A 22,791-nucleotide genomic window follows, 5' to 3' on the forward strand; every position below is an offset into this window, starting at 1 on the left:
GCCAGGGGCGCAAAACTAAGGAAACTAGGAAACCCAGAAATGGCCCCCCCCACCGCTTTCTGGGACCTAGTTCCTTGTATCGAAAAGCTGTCGCCCACTGTCAGAACTAACACGGACTGTGAGCCGTCCTGCACCGGAGGCCGTGACCTTTCACTAGACGATGATGTACCTGACCTGTGCCTGTATCCGTTGCCATCCCGTTCTGAAGTGGATCGCGTGATAGTGTCAAGAGCCGGCCAACAGATTCCATCGACCCTTGCAAGCATACTTGCGATAACATCTAGTACAGTAGATAGTAGTAGTAGTAGTAGTAGTAGTAGTAGTAGTAGGCTGGCTGTGTGGTGCTCGAGGCTCTGCGTTGCAGTAGTAGCAATGACAAAACACGTAAATGGGAACAGTAGCCAGTAATGGGGAAAGGGCTGTGAGCTGTGACCATGTCGGCGCCACAGCTGGCTCGCTGGGGAATTTGCTGCGAATGATTCATCCTCCACATTGGCTGACCCGTCTCATGACTCCTGGCCTCGATGAAAAGGGGAGTATGGTTTCTGTGCTGTCGGGTCAGTATCCTTGAGACAGGTCATGTTTGCTGCTACGATCGCCAGTCCGCCCAGCAGAACACATAATCAGAGATAGCCCTTGCACCGACAAACAGCTCTCGAAACGGACGCAATTACATAACTGCCGAGACAGCTAGAGGTATGTATGCAGGTGTATGCCAGACTGCTAGCCAGGCGTGATTGATTGCGCGCACGCACGCACACGCATAAGGCTAGGCAGCGTACAGTGTTCGACTGAGTGCACGATGGCAGGATGGGCTGGCCTGATTGAGCGACATGTCTTGGACATCGGTCGTCAAGTTCTGCACGGATGCTGCGGGTACCCGGAAGGATGTGAAGGGGAAGGCTTTTGGAGGGGAGATGGTGGTAACGGTAGTGGGATGGGTTGGGATGAGATGGGATGGCATGGCATGAGATCGGATGAGTTGCGAACAGATGGTTTGCTTACAGAGGACAGCTTGGCTTCAAACGAGAAATATTTTAGCTATTCGTTCATTGCAATCACTTTCGATCACTTGTGAAGATGCAATTGGGTTTTTGTCTTTTCTTTTCTTCTGCTTCTTCTTCTTCCTTCAGGGATCACTTCGACCTATGTAAATGTCTTCTGCAATGCTCGTTCAAGTCGGGTCTGTCAGCCTGTCTCGTCTCGGGCTAGGTTAGGTACATACATGTAGCCTCTGCGCGCATCTAAGACGGACTGGCTTGGCGATGACAACGACAATACATACAGTAGCCTGACACTGTACTGTCTTTACACGTATGTAGGCAGACGTAACCTATCTGCCAAAAGGATCAATCGGAGTCGGAAGTGGGCAGGGCATGGAGCAGACAAGCAGAAAGGAGGGATGAGAGGCACTCAGCACTGCTGCTGACTACTGGCCCCCCCCTGGCATCCCCATTCAAGGCTAGAATAATTCCTTCCCCTTTTGGTATATGTGTGCGTGTGTGTGTGCGTGTCACGGTCGGGGTCTGCTGGCGCGTGGCCGAGTTCCAAGCGCGGTGTCAAGCACCAATCAGAATAGAAGCAAGTCACTACTGGTCACTAACCTTAGTTTGGATGGTTGATGGATGCATGCTCCGCCCGCCTGTCCCACCCCCCCTGCTCAGAAGCCAAGCGCTGCTATTGAGAAGGCTTCCATGGCTTGACTTTGGTTTCTTCGCCTTCTTTCGATCGTTCGCGACTCCATAAGCTAAACCGTCAGAAAGGGGTTTTCCTCCAAGATACGGATACCCATCCACCCAAGCATCCTATCTTTCAGGACAAGCCAACCCCAAACTTGGTGCATATCATGTATGTATACAATGGCTAGGCTGCTCCCTCCTCCCGTCCATCGTCTTGCCTCCCTTGCACCGAGACTTTGGTGAGCCAACAGCAGACCAAAATGGCCTTTTCGCTTTGTGATGACACTAAGCCTCTCTTACCTTCTTGCTCAGGCCCAGAACGTGATGATATCGTCATAAACATGCCGGATCTTCCCAGGGTCTTAAACCCACTTGGACGCCAACGAGCCCAAGCGTACATAAGCTATCTACAAGCATCAAGTACAATTAATGCCACACTGTACAGTGCATACTCACCAAGGTCGTCCCTCAGTCTCCTTTTTCGTCGACGTTAAGCTATCGGCCAATTGCCGGTACATACATATTATTGAGACCACTTCAATCCAGCCACTAACCTCAAGAATCGTTCGGGCTCGGGGCCACGATTCAATCGAGACCGAGCTGCCAGGGGCACAGAAAGCATATCTTAGAACTTCCTCCATTCTATTGTCTGGTGCCAAGCGAGCAATCTTTAACCCAATATGCAAAACCGGCTTCTACCCCTGTTGAGTTCACAACCCATAAGGCAGTCACGACAAACGGTACTGTACCTCTTGGATATCTTTTCAACTTATTACCAGACATTTATTTGAACTACAACAAAGGAAAAGACGACCTGTCACTTGTATGTAGTCCGGGACATGGCAGTTTGTGTGTTGCGTGACTGCTCTCAACTGCTTCTTCTCCCGCATGCCCGCCCGCACAGCCTTGGGCTGGTTGTACCGAATCGATGCCCCCACCATCGAACCCTGTGCCTGCTTTGCACTACTCTTTTTTTGCATCTCGTTCCTGCAGTAGTCATCCGAAAGAACCACCCTCCAGCTCGCACTGTATTAAAGCACTCCCTCCGCATCCGCGTCATTCTGTTTTAAGACGTCGAGGGATGCGACCTTGTCCAACAGCGCAAGCAGAAGTGCAGTTGATCCGCCGGCGACATTGACAAGCACAGCCCACGGACATCTGCCCATCGTACAGTATCGTGACCGTGAGGCCCATTCGGGCAGACAGCAATTGGGACAGCTCTCGGGGGCCAAACCCTTTCCGATTTCTCCCCCATTGATCACCACCCCTTGCCTTACCAGGCGACATTCGCGCGTACATATGCAAGAATTCCTTTGGCAGGATTACTGTCGCCCAAGGCCAGTCAGCTTGCGGTTAGCCTAAACCCGCCGCCTCTTTCGAGCCGACAATGCAACACTACCTCCAACACGATGGTCCCTTGCTTCCAGTCCTTGTGGCTGCCCATGAATTCAATTGCCTTCGGCGCGGTCGGATTGTGGCTTGCCCTGCCGCCCTGCCCAAGAAGTCGTCGTTTATCAATGTGAACAGGCCCAAGCGAGCGACACAGATGGGGTATGTACTGTACTTCAAAGATAAGGTTATGGGTAGCCAACGTGCAATCCCCTTTCTTTGAATACCTGTCATGAAGCTCAGCACTCAGCCGGCTTGATAGGTTCGGTGCCGCTCCTGACTCCGACTCTGTGAAACTGATGAACTCATCTACTACATATCTTTCCTCCAGTGGCATGCAGATCACTACACCACCTACAACGTACCTGCAATTTCACCAGAAGCCGGAATAGAACGCCTTCGCAACCCTGGCCACCTTTCGGACATAAGAGTATTACATTCTCCCGTACATACGGTTTCCTGCCGCTTTCCCTATCCTCATGCCTGTCGACGTCGGCGAGACCGTAAAGCAGCATCCATGCGCAACTCCACGAACTCACTGCAGTAACAGGCATTGACTGCAGTTATACGGGTCGGACGGGGATGGATGACCGTTACGTGACCCGGGGTGGCTTGTTCGGTACGTACAGTAGCATCAGCGCTGATCATCACAGTGCGTGCCTGTACTGCTCCCCCATGCAGCCATGCTAGTTGCTAGTGCACACAAGTTCCAACGCGAAGAGAGAGAGAAGAGGGCCACGCGCACCGAACCTGAATCGGTAAGTCGGCTCTCATGTTCCTCAATCTACAATGCCACAATGCCCATCTTCAACCATGCCGTCCAGCCGTCAGTCTGTCCTCAAGCCACCCGACTGAAAACGAAAAGGAGCAGGCCGGCATTCGTGCATTCTAGCGATTCTCTTGGAAACCGTGGGCTTCGCTCGACATGATGCCATTACAGTTTATATGGTGGAAATTGACCCCTACTTCACTTGTCAAGTGGCAATTGCCTTTGCCTAGCCAGGTTTCATCTGCACACTGTTCAGTCTCTCAATTGATTGATTATTGAAAAGTTTAACTATTCGTCAGGTCCCCAGAAACACGACTGAACTCAAATCCATTCCCCTCAGGCTCTCCAAGACAGCATCCATGCCTTTCAAAGCATGGAAGCCAGAGACAGTAGACAGCACGGATTCGTTCACGGCTGCCCCTGTCTTGTCCAATGGTTCGTTTAGTCTTGCTCTCAAGGGAATGAGCCCGCCTCCCGAGTTCAGTTCTTCTGTGGGATGCAGGATTCTATTTGAAGTTTTGCTGGCTGAATCTCCCGAATTGGATTTGAGAGTGCCATTGGCTAGAATCGCGACTTGGGCGCAAACATGGGACGGCATTGCCCCTTTTCTATCTTTGCACACCACCTTCCGAAAATAAACGAAAAGCCTCACAGCCCCTTGAGAGTGCTTCCTTCACTGGGTCAGCTTACACCCTTTGCGCGCCTGGCGTGCAGCTCAGCTGCATTGGAGCTGTGAGTGGTTTCATGCGCTTACAAGGCCGGTGCCATTGAATCCAGGCGGCATGAATACTAAGGAGGCCCGGGGCCAATCGCTGCATAGCGGCATGCACGTCCCCTGTGTACCTGCATGATACGATCGGCGATAACCTGCTCGCTATCGACCTTGGGATCTCACTGGTGGTTCTTTGAATGCAACCTGCTGGGGCAACAAAGCGCTACATGCATTGCCCATGATCTGCCGCTCCGTTCCTACCGTAATCAATATTCTCACTTAGCCGAGCAACGTGGAGGGCTATCATCAAAAGCCCGCACATTGGTTTTGACTATTATGCCTCGCCATTATACATATTGCATACAGCCATTATGCAGAGGAGAACAGTTTTCTCGGTTCAACTCTACTATTGCCGACCACCTCCATCTTGTGTGACCGTATGGAATGTAACAACGCGCAGACAGTGTGGGTTTACTAACCGAACCCTGTGTGTAGGTTCATCGTGGCTTGCCGATTCCAACTGCACCAGGCATCCTCCGCAGGGAGAGCTATAACAGACGCTTTTGTGAGCTCTTTTGTGAGCTCGGAGCTGAGGGGCTGGACAGTTCCCTTTGGCGAGGAGTGTCACACATTATCTGTCTATTGTTACCCAAAACCTCTAATGAATCAGAAGGTAGCCTTCCGAGTGGAACGCGCTCTTGTGACAAGCAGAGATCCGCCTTACCAGGCATGGGCCGTTGGTTTTTGGGTCTTTTTTGAGGGGGCCGCCTACGGTTGCATTCAGATGAAATCTGATATCTTTCTGGAACACTTGCAAGCACTGCGTCACTTCGGCGGCGGATCGGCACCGGCATGTTCATCTGATGTTCATGATAGCGGTGCCCTGTCCAGAAAGCATGCCGCAACGGTCAGAATGTAAACGGCCAACGACTGCACCTGGAACCATGCGTCTGGCCATGTGCTTACAGGATCATCCCCGTGAAGTTTATTGTATAGAACGCAGATGTGGGTATATAAACTTATTTTCGCGAGCAGATCTATCATGCACCGCACAACGAAGCATGGGTTCCCTCTATTCACCTTTTCAACACAACCGTCCTTCGTGTGAAAGTCCACCCGCGCATTGCATACTACTTTGGGGGCCCTATGGCGAGCCCACCAGGAAGGCAGTCGGTGAGGGCAGCAGCTCGGGCTGTGCTCATTCTTTTTTTTTCGCCGTTGCAGGCTTAGGCGTTAGCAAGGGCCATATGAAACAGCTTGTCGCTATAACAAGGACGACTTATAGGTGGGTTCCCGCGCATATACCTTCAGACAACACACAAGAAGAGCGAAAGGCGGCTCCGTTTTCGCGTCCTGTACGCACATCATTCCCATCTCTTTCTGATCATTACCGATCGGCATTCCTATCTGGTTTGGATACACCGCAAGACGGGGAAGTCTGGGATCAGGCTCTTCCCATACCTGCGCGCATCTATCTATCTTGCTTTCACGATTTTACCCCGTGAACGTTCTTTTTGTCGCTACCACAAGACATGATGGTTTGGGCGCTGCGGCGGTTCTTCCCGCGGTGGATGCTGGAGATTCTCAGGTGGCGGACCGACATGGGAAGTTACGCGCGTACCGTTCTGCTACGCACCGCCTGCTGCTGCTCTCCTCCAGTATCGTGCTTCATGGAAGCAGCGACGGGGAAGCGTGCTGCTGCTGCTATCTATCTCTTGCGACGAGGCGGAGCAGTCCGTTTTTTTGTTCCAATCATTCATGGCGGTCTAGACTACCTCAAGAAGGCCCTGGGTTTTGCCGCTCGATATCAAGGGAGCCAAGAGCTTGTTGCTGCCTAGGAAACCAACCCATGGTCTTGTCATCAACTTGCCCCCTTGTTTTTCGGTGTGTGAAGATGTGAAAAACATGCTAAAGTTGCTGGTTACGTGTGTCCGCCTGATCGTGTAACACGGATGATTAGTAGGCTTCGCCACGGTTGGTGGCAAGGAATCGTAGTTGCGCCTCGGAGCAAAGCCCCCTTGCCTTTTCCCCAGGATCACGCTGCAAGGGGTTAGGGGACATGGTGTTTGTTGTTGGCAGGCTGACTGAGCTGGGCGGCAGAACTGGAGGTCTCGGGACAACAACCCAGTGTCATACGGGGAGGGCAGTCAGATACCACATGCAGTAGAGAAGGGCAAGGGCAAGGTCAAGCAGAAAGCGGTAAGTCGTCTGCCGTTTGAGCTAAACTAAACTCCCAACGTCCATCGCCTGTTCGCCAGACAAATCAGCTAGCTTCGCGACGAGAAGTCATATATTCCCCTTCTTCGCCGTACGCCGTTACGAGAAATATACGAGCTTCGCTATGTTCCATCATCAATCCTGTGCCATACTCTTTGCTGTCGTCCATCCATATTTACGTGACAACTTGCATATACCAATAGACCTCCTGAGGACCTATGGCAATTGGTAAGAGTCTCGCGAATCGTGTAGAAACCACCCGAGGATAAATCACGTGTGTGTTATTCTACGGTATATAAATCATCACATTCATCCGGGGATAAGTGATCTAGTTTTGTTCGAAAGCTTGATTTGCCTGGTTCGTCCATTTTCTTCGTCGTGGGCAGCTTGCCACAACCACAGGAACTGCAACGTGTCCCTTTCTGATATTCATTCATATAACGCTGTAGATGCGGTTATAAGCATAGAAGTAACTATGTAGATACACACCAGCTTTGAGAATCTGTCCGTTCCTCTCCCAAATGGTTTCCAAGGTCATCATATGTTTGCTCGCGTAAATTTACATCATTGGGTTCTCAACAAATGTGAAAATCAGAGTAAGGACTCAACCCAATTCAAGAAGAGACAACTGAGTCTTCGAAAAGCCATAGGAAGGAGCCCGGTTATCGTCCTTGTGGGCAAGGATATGCTCTTTCATGTTACGATGATGCCGTATGTGGCGACCTACCGTGGCAACCAGTACACCGTTGTCATCAGTCTATCTTTAAGGGAGAGAGGAGCCGAGCACGATTTCACCACACGATACACCAACTTTTTGGTCAAACCCCGATTGCTAAATGATCCGGCTGTGCCAATGGTTAGGTAGTCAGTGTTGTAATCTGCATTGGTCAGTCATGCTTCCCCCCCTTTGAGAAAATATCATTTTGTGGAATGGGATACGATCAACGGCACATGGCAAACCACAAGGACAAGGATCGCCGTGACACTACCTATCATCAGAAGAAGCCATGATTACTCATGTAAAAAGCATGGACACTGGAAGATATAGGTTTGTCTACCGGGTCGTGCCATTTCAGCCTTGTCTTCAGATGCCGTTTATCTCATTATCATATATTTCTAACAACGGTCAACAAACACCATGTATAAAAATAGGCTTATCGTACCATTGTCCCATGTGTGATTTATTTCATTTTATTCTCCGAGATTAGGCAAGCTCAGAGATCTTTCATGACCTCGCCAACAGCCTTGGCCGCCATCCGCTTGCGTTGGTCCTCGGGCAAACCCGCGCTCATATCCCTTACCGCCTGTAGCTTGCGCATCATCCCTTCCAACTTTTGGACCTCCGCGTCATCTAACTTGTCGTCTCCGTCCTTGCTGGCGCTATTGCTTGTGTCGCCCTCCTCTGGCCCTTGCTTCTTCTTCCTACCCTGCTGACTAGACGGCTCCCCGTTCATGAAGTCCTCCTCCTCTTCTTCATCTCTTCCCGCGCTCCAGATAGCCTTCTTCAGGCCCTGGAAGTCCTCGCGGTCGAAGCCGAAGTCCAGGCTTTCGGGGTCCAGATCCGTGTCCTTTCCACCGGCACCAATACCTTCGCCATCATCATCACCCAGAGCTGCTTCGAATTCTCCAAAATCGGAGCCGAGATCACCGTCCCCCACCTTGATCCCACTCGTTGGCTTCCAAGGCCTCCTTTGCGCGGGAGATGCCAGTCTTCTCTGTTGAGAACGTATTATCAGTCAGTGCAACAAGACATGCATAACCCGGAAAATAGGTTGAGTGAAGGGGGAGGGAGAGAGGAGGCATAGAGATTTCACCCACCGCCGAACTCGTTCTGCGCTTCGGTACTCTTGGCCCGGACCTGCACGAACTCGAGCCCGCGCTCAGCGGCGCACCCGTCCCACTCGTCCACGTCGTCGATCTCGCCGACGCCGACGCACAGCCCCACGCCGTCCCAGGCCCAGCCGCCGAGCCCCTTCTGGACGACCTGGCCGACGTGCTCGATGAGCTCTCGGGCGGCTTTTGCCTCTTTCGTCTCCGTGGGCAGGGGCAGCGGGAAGACGACGACGATGCCACCCAGCACTTCCAGCACCTCCTTGGCCTCGGCGGACAGGAACGAGGCGGACCACTCGGACGGGTTCGCGATGAGGTCCAGCCAGATGGGCACCGCGGCGGTGTAGTAGGCCGTCTTGAGCGCCAGGGTGTGGGAGGCCCCAGCCAGGGTCGTGCGGGCCGTCTCAGGCGCCGTGCCTGTCAGATCTTTTGTGATATGTTAGTCGAGTAGCTCCTGATTTTTTGCCAATTCGCTTTGACATGATGCGATTCAGTATGCCCGTAGCGGAGTGATCCATGCTTCTTCATCTTTGGTTGATTTGACTGCTGGTATCCCAATATGTTCGAGGGACGCTTGGCAGATTGCCAGCTGGCGACACTGGAGGGACCAAGTGGTACAGTTACGTGATCCACCAGCAATCGTTTCCAGATCTAGCGACAATAGGAGAAGCTGCCTACCTTTGATGACCCTACTCAAGTGTATTGAGTCGTCTTCTAGCGAGACGGCCAATATGCGCCGCGGATTCGAGATATCCATTTTGTTTCTGGGCGGTTGCTGATGTTGAATTGTACAAGTTGATGGAGGGGCACTCATGGCTGACGGTTGAGGCTGCACACGCTTGACCCCACCATTCTTTTAGTGATCGCTGAACCCTGATTGATGACTAAAAGCACTGTAATTGTAGGTGGTACAGGGGCCAGAACAGGGGACTAGCATTGGTTTGATTGATTGCTTATGTCTAGAACTCGGATGCGCAAGCAGCAAACCACTTGCAGCGTGCAGTAGTTCAAGGTCACACCTGGAATACTTCAATTGACTGTACTCTAAAATAGATGCCGTGAATCTCTATAACCTTCAAGAACCAATTCAAGCCGTGTATCCAAGAAATCGATGGTTGTTGCTGTATCTTTATCGACAGACGTCGTCCTCTTCTATTCCAAGTATCCAATCCAGAATGCAGCCCGCTCTTCTTCTTCTTCTTCTTGCAGGTGGTCTTCCCCCGCTCTTGTCGTCTCTAAGCATCGCTTTTTCTTGTCGTCATCACCATCTTCTTCTTCATCCGCGACCGCCATTGTAGTCCGCGCCGCCGGCGGCGCGCAACCGCTTAACGATGCTCTCCTCCTTGAAGTCGCCCTTGTTGCTGGCCGTGACCTGGATGCTGTGGTGGGCGAAGACGTCCTTGACGTGCCCCGCGTGGATGCTGACGCCGGCCTTGCGCATGACCTTGGTGTTCTCGCCGATCCACACGACGAAGATGAACTTGACCCGCTTCGACTCGCTATCGTTGGCGTACTCGATGCGCGCGTACGCGTACTGCGCCTGCCCCTCGTCGAGCCGCTCCGCCAGCTCCGCCAGCCCGCCGCTGCCCGTCGCCGTCAGCGCCAGCTTGTCGCCTTTCGCCGCCGCGTACGAGAGGAGGACCCAGTTGGTCTCGTCCTTGTCGGAGCGCACCGCTTCGTAGGCCGCCTTGACCTCGTCCAGGTTTTCGCACGACATGGTGTATAATATATATGTGTGTGTGTGTGTTCGAGATCGATCGATCGAAGTCGGGGGTGGGGTTGCAGGAAGAGAGCTGATAGCCCGTCAAATATCAGAAGGAACAGGCAGAGAATAACGAGTAGAGAGACGAATAGTTGATGCTGTTTGGCTGTCGCTTCCAATGCACTGGGGCTGCAAGGTAAGATTGTGAGGTTTCTGGCGGAATAGGGAGAGGGCGTTGAGACTATGCTATTCTACTAACTGGAGTTTCGGCCCCTGCTGAGGGTCTCATCTCATGCATTAGGGGTCCTGTCAGGATCCCCCCTAGCACCTGTCGCAAGTGGCGCCACCTGGCCCGAAGCTAGCACGAACACCCAGTCACCGCTACTGACTCGTCGTTCCTCGACACATTTGGAAATTGCTTAGATTAACGACGCTTTACCAGGCGCAATGCGTGCCTTGGTATATATTTTCTCTGCTGGTTTTGGACCCCTTATGGCCAATCTACGTAGAAAATTTTGCTCCCCGGAGCTCCAAGACATCCAAGGATGTCTGTCTAGCTTGTCTGTAGTATCTCTGTCCCGCAAACATCCATCCTCCCGCTGTGCCTGTAGTCGAATGCCGCCAACACAGCCTGGCTGTAAGCCAGCGCCGCGAAAACCACCATGATATGCATGATCTGATGGCTTGCCCCGAAGATGTCAAAGGCCTTTGGGTACCATTTCTCGGGTATCTGCCATTTTATGGTCACTACTGTCAATTATCAATGTTCCCCACAAAGTACTCAATCAATTCCATTCTTTCAACGCCCCCCCCCAACCCCCCCACCCCCCACGAGCTTGCTTGTCCAGGTAGGAGAAGAATCTGAACGTACCTTGAACGCGTACATGACCACCCCAAACCCATTGCACACGACCGTGAGCCCGATCCACGGCAACCCCACGCGCCGGCTCTGCTCGGCCCACCCGTGCGCCAGCACGCCGTGCCCGACGGGGACCAGGAACGAGCCCGCGCCGAAGGCGGCGAACAGGACGGCGCGCGCGGGGCCCAGGCGCGGCCCGCCGATGTTCGGGTGGAACGTGGCCAACGAGCACAGGAGCGCGAGCGCGGTGGTCGCGAGGCCGTACGTCGTCGCTGTCGCGGTCGCTGATTGTTGTTGTTGTTGTCGTTGTTGGCACGGGTGGTCGTCGGCGAAGCCGAAATGGTAGTAGGCCAGCGGCACCGTCGACCCCCACATCAGCAGCAGGATGCCCTGGAAGTCGAGCTGCATGCCGCGCGCGTAGACGGTCGGGCTGTGCGACATGAATGTGTGGAAGCTGTTTGATGGCAGATTACGCTCGGAGGGTTAGCAAATCTTCGGATCTTCTGCCACTTGCTGCTAACAAGCCAGTGCTAAGCATGCGAGCAGCCGAACAGAATTGGTGTCCTTCCTTACAGTGTAGACAGCGTGAAACAGACAGCGACCCCGCCAAAGTAAATGCTGCACACGATGATGTCGGCGGCAGTCGCGACGACATACCGGGGCGGAATCTCGGTGCTGAAGATGTGGTACGGGAGCGACAGGAACAGCAAGGTGCCCAGAACGTGCGAGAAGATGCTGACTATAAGCACGCAGCGCAGCGCAGCGCGATAGCGTTAGTCGGTACTGTACATACAGTATGTAGCCACAAGAACGTCTCGCGCATACCGGTTTCGTTGTGTAGGTAGGTCCAACTCCGCAAGCAATCCTTCCAGGATCCTGTCTCTTGTCTAAGCTCCATCCAGTTAACGAAATGCTCGAGTATAAACAGAGAGGGATGGAAACGATAACGTACCTATATCCAGTCCGGATATGTTCACTTCCTTCCCTATGCGTAACCACGGCAACTTGTCAGGACCGGAACTTCGTTAAGCTTGAAGAAGAGTGAGAGGAGACCACCACTTCTTCCTCAATTCTCTCTCGCAAAAAGGAAGGGGAAGCAAGCGCACATACTGTCGCCACGGCGCTGCGCACACATAGGTCAGCGATAACTGGTCCACGGAATACCATTCCACAGTATGTCTCCGTCCTCCTTGTGCCTCCAAACTTACAGATCGCATCCCACTCCAACAACGAGCTGCTCTGCGAAGCGACAGAGCTCCTCCTCGCCTTCCCGGCCTTCTTCGGCTTCGGGCTCGTCCTCTTGTCCACCTGCTGCTGCGTCAGCGCTTTCACCTGACCACCCAGACCACCACTACCAGATCCTCCTCGGGCCCGCCTCTGGGGCCTAGACGCCGCCGGTGGTGCCCCGGCGGCGTGGAACTCGGAAGATAGTATCGTCGAGGTCATCTCATCGCAAGAGGCAAGTAGGCAGAACCGGAAACCGATCGATTTTCTCTTTGCTTCTTGGCTCACGAAATGAGGCCAGCGTCAAAACGAACGCCTGATAGCACAGAACAGCCCCAAGTAGCCTGCCTGCCCCCTGTATATCAAGAACCAAAAACAAGTACAATATGTCATTAGCACAGCCGCTCAAGTCACAGTCGAAGCGAAGAGGAACAAATGAACGAATGGATAAGTGAGAACAATGCATGTGTTTTGACTTTGAGGCGTTACTGGCCACCAAACAACCCGCGTTACCGCCATTTTTGCATATACGAAACGCAGCACCCACCACGCACGCTATGATCCACGATCCGACGATCCGGCGTCTTGAAACATGCACCGGAGTGGAGAAAAAGCATGCCGCCGCACTTTTGACAGCCAGCGCACTCACGCAGCCCGGCATCGCCATGCTTGAGGAGCCCCTGTCGCGTAAATCATGTCCAGAGTATGTAGCTACAGAGTGCTAGTGAGTAAGCCCAATCCTGTCCGTTTACGTGACTTTATTTCAGTATCGGGTTAAAGGGGGAATAGCCAGGGCTGACATAGCCGGCATAAGAATAGCTGCAGCGCTTCGACGAGTAGGGTTCGCTCAAGGCATGGCAATGGAATAGCTGTCGAGTATCGTACAATAGAGTAATTAACGGTATAGCCCATGATGGTGTAATCAACAGTGAAAGGTAATGGGTAGTAACTGCGGTGCTTCCCTATTACGTCTGGTATGTATATACATACTGTATAACACTAAGTACCCCAACTCCATTTGATGCGTTCCCGGGGTATCGATTCTGCCGAAAGAAAAAGAAAAGGCATAAACGTAAAGCTATGCAATCTCTGCCGCGTGCTCCTTAAGCACCTTACGTACGTCACCTGCGCGCTCAATCTCCTGCCACTGCTCTGCGACGGTCGGGAAGTAGATGCGCGCCACGGTCTTGAGGACGAGCTCGAGCCCGACCAAATGAACCAGGCCCAGGACCACGCTGGCCCACCACCACAGCTGCGAGCCGAACACGTGGATGAAGCCGTCGTGTACCATCTTCCCCTCGGATACAGCCGGCGACGCCGCCGACAAGACCAGGTTGAAAGCGAACCAGCCCCCGACTGTGATAAATAAGGCCCCAAGGATGATGGCCGTCTTGTAGTGCATGTCAAGGAATAGCAGCTTGATGTTGATAAAGAGGACGCAGATGGTAAAGACTGCATGCCCAAAGGCGAATAGATGATTATCGCCTTGGACCAGTGTTTCCTCTACGGCCCAGACCGAAAAGTAGGCAATGACGGCCTCTATGCTGCCAAGAACTATCCACTTGACGAACTTCTTTAGGTTAAAAGCCTTGCCACGCTGGCAGTCGATATCTGGAATCTTTATTAGTTAATGTAATAAAAAAGAAACTAACAGGGCAGAGTCCAGGAAGAGAAATGGTGATACGAACAAAGGCAGGGGGAAAAGAGAAGTGAGTTCAACTTACAAAGTTCCGGAACAGCAAGCAGCGTTTCCGCCTTCAAATCCTGCTCCAAAATACCCGGCAGGATAACGCACAGCGAGGTAAAGAGCGTATTGTACACTCCCATCGAGACATTCTCGTACAAGGACGTCCCCGAATAACCGGTATATCTCTGGTAGACGGCCTGGACCAAATAAAACACCAGCTCCTTCCAGAAAGTAACCAGAATAAAGTGTGCGGTCCGAAGGTAATTCCAGCGGCCGTGGACGAAGAGTAAGCGCTGCAGGAATCGGAACTGCGCAATGGCGAAATCGGCCGTGCGGGCGGCTTGCAATCCCTCGCGGCCCGAGATGCCCACGCCGACGTGCGAGGCCTGGATCATGGGGATGTCGTTGGCGCCGTCCCCGATGGCCAGCGTCAGCGACTTTGGGACCATGTCGCGGATGCACTTGATCAGATTGGCCTTCTGGGCGGGGGAGGCGCGGCAGCAAATGACCGAATCGGCTCGTACGGCAAGATCGTAGAATATACATTTCCAGGCCTCGTTTCCGTCAATCACACCCAAAGAGTGACCATCCACAACAACCACGGAATGTGCTATCATTCCCCGGCATACATCCGTCAGGGTGGTGGTCATGTGCGACTCCCAGTCTTTAACCGTGGCATCAATAATGAGAATCTCGGAGAATGGCTTGCAGATTCTGGCCGAATGCCCAATAGTGATGGCGGTCTCGCGTTTGTCGCCTGTGAGCATCCACACTTTGATGTTGGCACGCCGCAACTTGTCGATCGTGTCCGGCACACCAGCCTGTAGCTTGTCCTCAATGGCCGTAGCGCCTGCCAGAGTGAAATCCTGTTCGATTAGTTCGCCGGCCGCCTCCATGCGCTCATTCCGGTTCACCAGACTAGTAGAAGCTTCCTGGTACGTCTTGCGCCATGCCAAATAGTCAGCCTCGTCCATGTAGCGGTAAGCAAAGAGCAAAGTGCGCAGGCCTTCATTGGCGAATGCGTCCATGTGCTCAAAGCAGCGCTCGAAAACAGCCGCATCATTCGCAGCAATTGCCTCATCCACCATGCCATCCAGAGGGTCCTCGGGAACTGTAGGGGAGACAGGCGAGATAGGTGAGAGTGCCGTGGAATGACGCGGCGACTGGTACAATGCTCGGTGTGGAGTAGAGGGCCCAGATTCCTCCAATTCTCTGGTAGTCAACCAAGTTTCAACCTCGCCCGTGACGGTGGCACCGCTTTGGTCAAGAGATGCCCTGGCCTTACCGAAGCTGCGACGTATGGTACTCTGATGCCGCGATAGGGTGGTAGAGTTCCGGGGAAAGTGACTGCTGGCTCGTGAATCTCCAATCTGGGTACTCTTCCGCTGCAGCGCTTTTTCAGCCTCCATACTTTTACGCACCGACGCCTTACGATCCACTTCAGCTGCCTTCTTCATAGCGAGTCGCGACATTTTCAGACGGGAATAATTGCGCTGTCCGCGCCTTTGCAGATAATGCAGATTGTAGCATCCGGCATGCGAACGACGATGGACATCCTCTTGCGCTGGCTGCTGAACTCAATGACGTCGAGCACCTGGTATGTGTCTGTGATTTGCCCGCCATCAGGGGTAGTATGAAGAAGCACAATGGACCCAGTGGGGCGATCAATCAGGAGAAGGCCCAAGTCCTGCGCTGCTTTGACTAGAGCAAGCTCGTCAGGAGACGCAGCCTGAAAATCGATGTTCCCATCCTCCGTTTTCTCGGGAAGGCATGTGTGGCATAGAGCTATGCAGAGGATGAATTGCTTGGCCTTTCGAGAGAATGGAGTATCGGGCTTTTCATGGATGTAGCGAATGAGGTCCTCAGTAGTCAACTCCGGTCGTGCTGTAGGTGATGGGACATTCGGAATCCGGTCATTAATTTTTAGCGATGCTGGTGACGGTGGCAAGCGGTGTTCGACGAGTGTTGTGTCGTTTACTCCCATGGTAGCCTTCCCTTTTCCATCCGCCTTCAAATCCGGATCGTGAAACCAGGCAGATCCAGCCACGGTGATTTTGCGGAAACGCATTTTGTTTTCGGTCAATGTACCAGTTTTGTCACTGAACACATAACTGACCTGTCCCAGATTTTCCAGAATTGTCGTGGTATGTGCCTCCATTGGTGTGTCGGTTTCTTCGTCGTACATCTCCACATCTTGCATAAAGTACCATTGACCAGCTTTGATAATCTCCATACTGACGAGGAGACTAAGAGGAATGAGCGAACTGAACATAATGATGTAGGCAAAAATGATCTCATCGACTCGGGGGTTGACGTTGTGCAGGTACCACGAAACATTGAGGTACTTGTGCTTCCATATGATATGGCCAATGGTCAAGCCAATCGATATCATGACGACAACAAAGACCAGGAAGAGAACCATACTATTGAGGTTCTTCTGCATCGCTGGTGCCTTGGCGTGCAGATAGTCGTGCACATTGATGCGAATCTTGCATTCTTCGCCAGTGTTGACGACGAGCCCGAAAGCACAAGCCGTGTTCCGTAGAGTAGAGCCGCGGTAAACGATGTCGTTTTGGGTCAGGGGCATAGCTTCGTCGCCAACCACGACCCGACCCTGGAAGTTGTAAAGATCGGCATTGGGGTCCTCGGCGACCACAACAGCACCACATGTTCGAATCGCATCCGGTGTTGCGCATCGCTTCGCTAGTAACGGACAGGCCCTCTTGCTTTTCAGATTCGTCTCGCCGTCTAGCGCCATGGTTTCAATATAGGCAACCCCATCGGGACCAGAGGCTTGCAGGAGTACGATATCAGCTGGGATATTATCGTCCTTTTCCAGGCAGATCACGTCTCCAACTCTGAGAACTTGCCACTGCGTCTTTGACCATACCTCCGTCAGCTTCTCCTGTGAGCTACCGTCAGCCTCGGCAACCGCGACATCTGCCCCTCTGGCTCCCTTGGATTTCGGCCTAATTTTAGTCAAGAGATCTGCCACTCTGCTTTCCTTCTCGATTCTGCTCTCGGCGTTTGTTGTGGGGCAGAGAACCTTGACCTCGTTCTGATTCTCAATCTTGTCCGACTTGAATCGGAGATAGTCGTCATAGCCTTCCCTGGCCATACTGATGCTAGTAAATATCATCAAGGGTATTAGCTGAGTCGATTTGCCAGTCGCCGAGAAGCCAGGGACCTGAGCAAGCGACCCTATAACGAGGAAGTAGAAGTTGGCCATTTTGGAGAACTGGAAGAACAGCTGTTTCGGGATGAAGCTCAAGAGGGTGTAACGGCTTGATCGGATGACATTGGATATGTACGGGGCCCCCGCCGCTCGTCCTTAAGCGGTGTTGTCCTCACATCCCCAAATGTTACTGGGATATGCCGCCCGTCTGCGCTCGGGGGAAGAGGAAACTGGCGGAGGAGGAATTGCATGATCCATCTGTCATAGAACCTGTTGAAGGCATCTTCCAACCGCGCCTTGGCCATGGTGTGCGACGCTATGGGTGAAAGATCGTGGAAGCTATTAATGTGACCGCCCATGTGATGTTGGAATGATGTACAGCTAATGTAGAGCCGCTGCTACATTCAGACAGGGACGGAGTCGACCAAGCAATTCGAAAGAGCGATTGCGGTTGCACCTTTGCCCATGAGCGCCTGCGCCTTCTCCCAGGCAAGCAGAAACCCAGAATCTGGTTTAGCTTGGAAGGCGTGGGCTAATATCTGGAAAACGACCCCCGTTTGGGATAAACTTTCAGGAGCGACTTCGTATTAAGCAAAGTTCAGTTGCAGTTCCAATGTTGATTGTCCAAACCCGCAAAACTCATGCATGCGACAACCAATAATTTCCTCTGCGCGAAACACCTGGGGGCTGGCAGGCTGGAATGCTTGGAGTATTACTAGCCCAGATACTGTGCCGAGTCAGTGGGCGGAAAAAAGACGGTGGACTTCTTTCAGCTTTCGTCTCCCAATTCAGCGACCAAAAGGAATCGATGGCGATCAATGGGAATTCCCATGAAAGAAAGAACGAAGGCTCAACATTAAAAATTGCCAATGACGTTGGTAAACGAGAGTGTGTACGATGGTAAGTTGGTAGAGCAAGCACGCGAAGAACGGGGAGAAGCGACGTTAATGGCACCACACAGCCGCTGCTTGTTACGAAGCCTACAACGTAACGTATTCACGTCAGTCCAGGCCGACAACGTCAGGACTGGCTGGAGGTTTTGTCCCACATGCACCATTTGCCACCAATCGAGGGCCTTGGCTCGGATTTTGCGGGGTGCTATGGGTGCTATAGGCAGGAATGGGTGTCGCTGGAGGTGCACTGCAGAACATTGCTATCGGTGATCGGGGAGCGGCAGAGGGGGTAGTTCCTCCAGAAGTTCCTCTGAATCCTTGGCTTGGCATTGGGCCCCTTCCAAAACCCCTCCAAAGAGACCCCTGTTTGGAGTTTGTTTATGGCTTATGCTCGTGTCAGTGAGAAAGGTGAGATGTGTCAGCTCGCACTCGTTCGTACTGGCTGGTGCACACACGTCGGTTGCCGGTCGCAGGGTGGTTTACGTAGGTACCTACTTACTTCTCCCTTTTGTCTCACTGTTGCTGTCAGCTGTGCTGTATGGCTGCTCCCTCCTTCCTATAGAGGTCGTAGTAATCAATGGCCCTCAGCCCAGACAGCCAGAACCAGCCTGCCAGCGCAGCTTCTTTGCCCCAATGCAGCTGATAAAGAAAGAAACTGCGGGCCTGCATCGCACGGCGCCCTGTTCCGAGGAAACACTCGGCCTCCCTCTACGGTTTGATGGTTGACGGGTTGCCAAGTCCGTCTTTTAGTGGCGTAGATCTAGTAACCTACTTGTGGAGCAATTTGCGTCGCTGCCTGTCTGCTCTGGGCTTGCTGGTTCTCGAGCGGATGTCGTGCCGTTCATGTCCCGTCTGCCCGTTTTCCGGGCACTTAGACAAACTATTAGAATAGCCTAATTGGGGTGCACAAGTTCAAGTTCCCCCAAGCATCGTAACCTCGTGCTCCAATTGATTGGAGGAGAAAAGCTCGAGTTGAGTACAGATAGAAATTGTGAGAGGACTTGGAAGACATCTACAAGACTTGATCAGTGATCATAGCGAACAATTCTCGGACTTGTCCAATTCTGGGGAGACAAGTCGAGTTCCAAATGATGTCACTTTCTCCAGCAACTGCCGATTGAGGTTGCAAGAAGCGAATAGGTCAAGCCAGATTTTGGTGTCGCATTACTCCGACGGCAGTCATACACCCTGACACCCGCACAGGAATATTGGGATGCCAAGAGGAATGCAGCTTGGCACCGAAGGATATTCACCGTTCGTTCTAAATTTTGGTTTCCATTTCTTCAACGCTCCTCTCCATAGGTGATAGGTGTAAGTGCAGGTGCTTAATTGTTCTCACCGCCATCAACATCGAACTTTGACAGGAAAATCGGTCAGCTTACTGGCCAGGCAACCGGCAAAAGGATCCTTCAATAATCACAACGACGATAACGAACTCGCTATTTCAACTTGGGGCGTAATACGTCGACCTGTATTGAGTGGTCGAAAGCCTCATGTCGATAGATCGGGCTGTCGGGCGTGGTGCTGAAAACAAATCTCACAGCGGAACGCCACTTGCGATTTTCAAGATCCCCATGGGCATGGGGGAGCTGAGTTTGCACCGGTGCATAAAATAACTTCAGCCTAGGCTAGCCTGACCAGAAACCTGACTGCTATTTCTTCGAGATGAATCAAGAAAACTACCATTGCGCACCAACTAGGTATGAGCCTTCCCGGGTCCCGGCAACATTAACTTTGACGCCTTGACGCCAAACGCTTCTATCCCATAGCTATGTAGCTAAACTGTCAGAAGAAAGGACCCGAAAATAGACCTTCGCGGGATCATCGTCCCGATATTGGAGTCAACATGGATGAAAATGAAATTAGGACCGATTTCTCTCAATATCGACGTCGCGACAAGCTTTATCATGACTCCCCCACTCATCCACTTCCTTTCGCCCCTTCGTACACTCCCCATTCAATCAATCCATTCAAGAAGCAAACCGGAAATCCAGCCCCCGGTTCCCGCAAGCCTGGGAGTCGGCCAGGTACGCGACCTGCTGCTCGGGCGACATGGCGCGCCACCGCCGGTCGCGCACCCGGTTGCGCCAGACGTAGTACGCCTTGGCCGCCGCGTACAGCGCCATGTTGAGCGCGACCAGCCCCAGCAGGATGCTGTTGCCGCGCCGGTACCGCGGCGCGTCGTTGGCCCGGTACACGTTGGACGAGATCATGACGCCCGCCTGCAGGAACATGTTGTAGAGCGCCGCGCCCACAGCCCGCGACCGCACCGTGTTGGCGTTGCGGCTGACCCAGCCGACCTGGACCGGATGGCCTGTGTGGCGTATATGATACGGTCAGTAAGTACAGTACATGCATGCATACAGTGAGTGCTATCTGGAAATTCGGAGAGAGAGGGGGTCGGCCGGCAAGGCAAGGACTCACCTAGCGGTGCCGCAAGAAGCAGGCTGATCATGGCCCAAGTCAACCATTTGGATGCATACGTGGTGTCGACCACGCGTAGGTAGATGAGGAAAGGCAAGCACCAGAACTGGAAGATGGAGGCACAAGCGGCAAGTTGACCGGTCATCTCGGCGAAGGTGGCCAAAGCGAGCATGTTGATGACTACGTGACGCGACAACCACCATGGTTAGTATCAAACTTCATTTCCCTGCCTGGGGGAAAAATAACAAGAGAAACTCAACGCACTCTTGAGCACCAGATACGGAATGGTAAGAATGTTCGTGTGAAATGTGTCGAAACCGAGGCCTCGCAGCGATAGCGTCAAGTATGCGTTGGGCACAAGGTTGGGATGTTAAAGGTGAGTCCGATGAAGTAAAGAGGCCTGCATGCCTGTGGTGTCAGAGAAAACACACATCATCGATCGCGCATCTCCTAAATGCTTATGTTTTACGCACCACAGATCGGTGTCGGTGAGACTCATCCAGAGGAGCTTCGGAGTAATGGGTTGGCGGTTATGCATCGTGCCCTTACTGGGGTCGTCTCGAATGACGCGGTTTACCATGATGGTCTCTTCCCTGTTTCACTCCAATCATTGTCATTAGAGACGCTCCTTCAATTGACAGGAACACCGAAAAAGGATCACGGAACTGACCTTGCACTGAACCAGCCCTTCTTTCCCCGTGACCAGTGTGCTGTCTGGGTCGGGCCTGGAGGCATCAAGACGTACGATAAAAGACCAACAACGCCCGTGATCAGCCCCTGGCCGATTCGTTAGAGAGATACGCCCCTATCACGAACTTTTGTTCTTACTCACCTCGATAAGAAACAGCCTGAAAGAGGTGGCCTGTCGTCAGCATGCCGCACCATCTCCCTTCAACAAAACGAATGTACAGATGCACTATCAACATACCAACGCCATCCTGGCTGACCTGACACGCCTCTCATATGAAGAAGCCCGAAGGCGATGATGGCCGCTAGAATATCTGCGACCATCATGCCGCTCCACTATGAGCAATACATCAGACGGGTTTGCACAGGCCGTTCCTCGTACACAATACACTCAAATACGTCTATGGGTGTAGGTGTGGATGTGGGTAACTCACAAAGAAGGCCAGCCTCAACGTCAACTCGTGATGCTTATAGAAGTACGAAAGGTATAAAAACGACCTGTTGCGGGTGTATCTATCAGTTGAAAGCAACGAGGTGAATCGGCACCGAGGGATACACTTACTTCGGGGATGAAGCCGCCCTGGAGGAGTGCCAAGAGAGCCCGGCATGCCAAGAACGAAGACCGCGAGGACAGGGCGTACTGGGAGGCCGAGACGATGGAGAACAATATGATCTGGGACGGGATCCAGCGGTCAGGCCCGAGCCATTTGGCCAGGAGTTGCGACGGAAACTCGCCGATCAGGAAGCAGAGGGCGTAAAGCGTGTTTCCGAGGTTGTAGTCTTATTTTCCCTCGCGGAAGTCAATCAACCACCAAGAAAAGCTCATACACAGGGGATACTCGGTGGATGGTGTCTTACCATTCGTGGTCAAATGCATGTCCTCCAGGAGGGTGTCAGATAGCGCCTGGGAGAGATTGGCCCGGTCGAGTTCCATGGCCGTGAACATGAATGCGCACCACACCATGATCCTCCAGTCCATCTTCCGGATGACAGCATTCTCCTCTCCCCATGTCCAGCGTGCGGAAGGATCGAAGCGATGAATATTCTCCCTTTTGGGTTTGGGTAACTTCAGTTGCTGCGACGTGGTTCGCCGTGTTAGGTAGGGCCTTCGCTCACCAGTCTTCCCGAGGCGTGTACTGAATTGCTACATCCGGGACGTCGTACACACTAGGCTAGGGACAACGTCAGCTGCTTTTTCTTCACATAAGAGTTCCTTAGGCACATCAATTGGTTTAATTCTCACCTGTGTGGCAATCGCATTGGGCTCATAGTTGTTGTTTCTCTGGAACCAGAACTTCTTCTCTTTCTGTGGTTCTCCTAAAGGTAGAAGGGACGGCTGACCATCACCGGGTCCTTTCGCCTCTGCGTTGGCATACTCGGTCTCTTCGAGGTCAGCTACCTGCTTCTCAGCAAGCCGGTCCGGGACGACTGTCGCCATTGCGTTCCGTGCGCATTCAACTCGGGTTGACGAAGCTAGTAATTATGAGATGCTTGCGGACTTGTTCTTTTAATTTTATGTCTAGTTCTTTCTTCAACCTCGACTG

The 22,791-nt window shown here is 52.7% G+C and overlaps 7 protein-coding genes across 7 annotated transcripts; all 7 read right to left on the reverse strand.

Annotated features, from left to right (window-relative positions):
• Positions 1–7,980: 7,980 nt before the first annotated feature.
• PG994_009762 (uncharacterized protein) lies at positions 7,981–9,353 on the reverse strand (the record flags this gene model as incomplete). The annotated part of the gene is made up of 4 exons (XM_066861171.1): positions 7,981–8,378; positions 8,425–8,481; positions 8,585–9,022; positions 9,275–9,353. The coding sequence occupies 4 exons, from the start codon at positions 9,351–9,353 to the stop codon at positions 7,981–7,983; spliced, it is 972 nt and encodes a 323-aa protein (XP_066713341.1).
• A 519-nt stretch (positions 9,354–9,872) lies between these two features.
• On the reverse strand, positions 9,873–10,313 carry PG994_009763 (adf-like domain protein; the record flags this gene model as incomplete). The annotated part of the gene is made up of 1 exon (XM_066861172.1): positions 9,873–10,313. The coding sequence occupies one exon, from the start codon at positions 10,311–10,313 to the stop codon at positions 9,873–9,875; it is 441 nt and encodes a 146-aa protein (XP_066713342.1).
• A 538-nt stretch (positions 10,314–10,851) lies between these two features.
• Positions 10,852–12,603, reverse strand: PG994_009764 (uncharacterized protein; the record flags this gene model as incomplete). Its single annotated transcript, XM_066861173.1, has 6 exons — positions 10,852–11,028; positions 11,170–11,611; positions 11,731–11,896; positions 11,951–12,033; positions 12,268–12,280; positions 12,366–12,603. 6 exons carry the CDS (start codon positions 12,601–12,603, stop codon positions 10,852–10,854), a joined length of 1,119 nt encoding a protein of 372 aa, XP_066713343.1.
• An 856-nt stretch (positions 12,604–13,459) lies between these two features.
• PG994_009765 (uncharacterized protein) lies at positions 13,460–15,540 on the reverse strand (the record flags this gene model as incomplete). The annotated part of the gene is made up of 2 exons (XM_066861174.1): positions 13,460–13,992; positions 14,106–15,540. The coding sequence occupies 2 exons, from the start codon at positions 15,538–15,540 to the stop codon at positions 13,460–13,462; spliced, it is 1,968 nt and encodes a 655-aa protein (XP_066713344.1).
• Positions 15,541–15,542: 2 nt separating this feature from the next.
• On the reverse strand, positions 15,543–17,548 carry PG994_009766 (phospholipid-translocating P-type ATPase; the record flags this gene model as incomplete). The annotated part of the gene is given in 2 exon segments (XM_066861175.1): positions 15,543–17,352; positions 17,367–17,548. The coding sequence occupies 2 exon segments, from the start codon at positions 17,546–17,548 to the stop codon at positions 15,543–15,545; spliced, it is 1,992 nt and encodes a 663-aa protein (XP_066713345.1).
• Positions 17,549–20,106: 2,558 nt separating this feature from the next.
• On the reverse strand, positions 20,107–20,732 carry PG994_009767 (uncharacterized protein; the record flags this gene model as incomplete). The annotated part of the gene is made up of 2 exons (XM_066861176.1): positions 20,107–20,450; positions 20,561–20,732. The coding sequence occupies 2 exons, from the start codon at positions 20,730–20,732 to the stop codon at positions 20,107–20,109; spliced, it is 516 nt and encodes a 171-aa protein (XP_066713346.1).
• A 167-nt stretch (positions 20,733–20,899) lies between these two features.
• PG994_009768 (uncharacterized protein) lies at positions 20,900–22,685 on the reverse strand (the record flags this gene model as incomplete). Its single annotated transcript, XM_066861177.1, has 7 exons — positions 20,900–20,960; positions 21,034–21,153; positions 21,489–21,583; positions 21,810–22,027; positions 22,106–22,296; positions 22,364–22,419; positions 22,491–22,685. The coding sequence occupies 7 exons, from the start codon at positions 22,683–22,685 to the stop codon at positions 20,900–20,902; spliced, it is 936 nt and encodes a 311-aa protein (XP_066713347.1).
• Between the last annotated feature and the right edge of the window lie 106 nt (positions 22,686–22,791).

Source organism: Apiospora phragmitis (genome assembly GCF_038363925.1).
Source record: "Apiospora phragmitis strain CBS 135458 chromosome Unknown utg000009l:1.0-1189150.0:1.0-1190623.0, whole genome shotgun sequence".
Taxonomy (NCBI): Eukaryota; Fungi; Ascomycota; class Sordariomycetes; order Amphisphaeriales; family Apiosporaceae; genus Apiospora; species Apiospora phragmitis.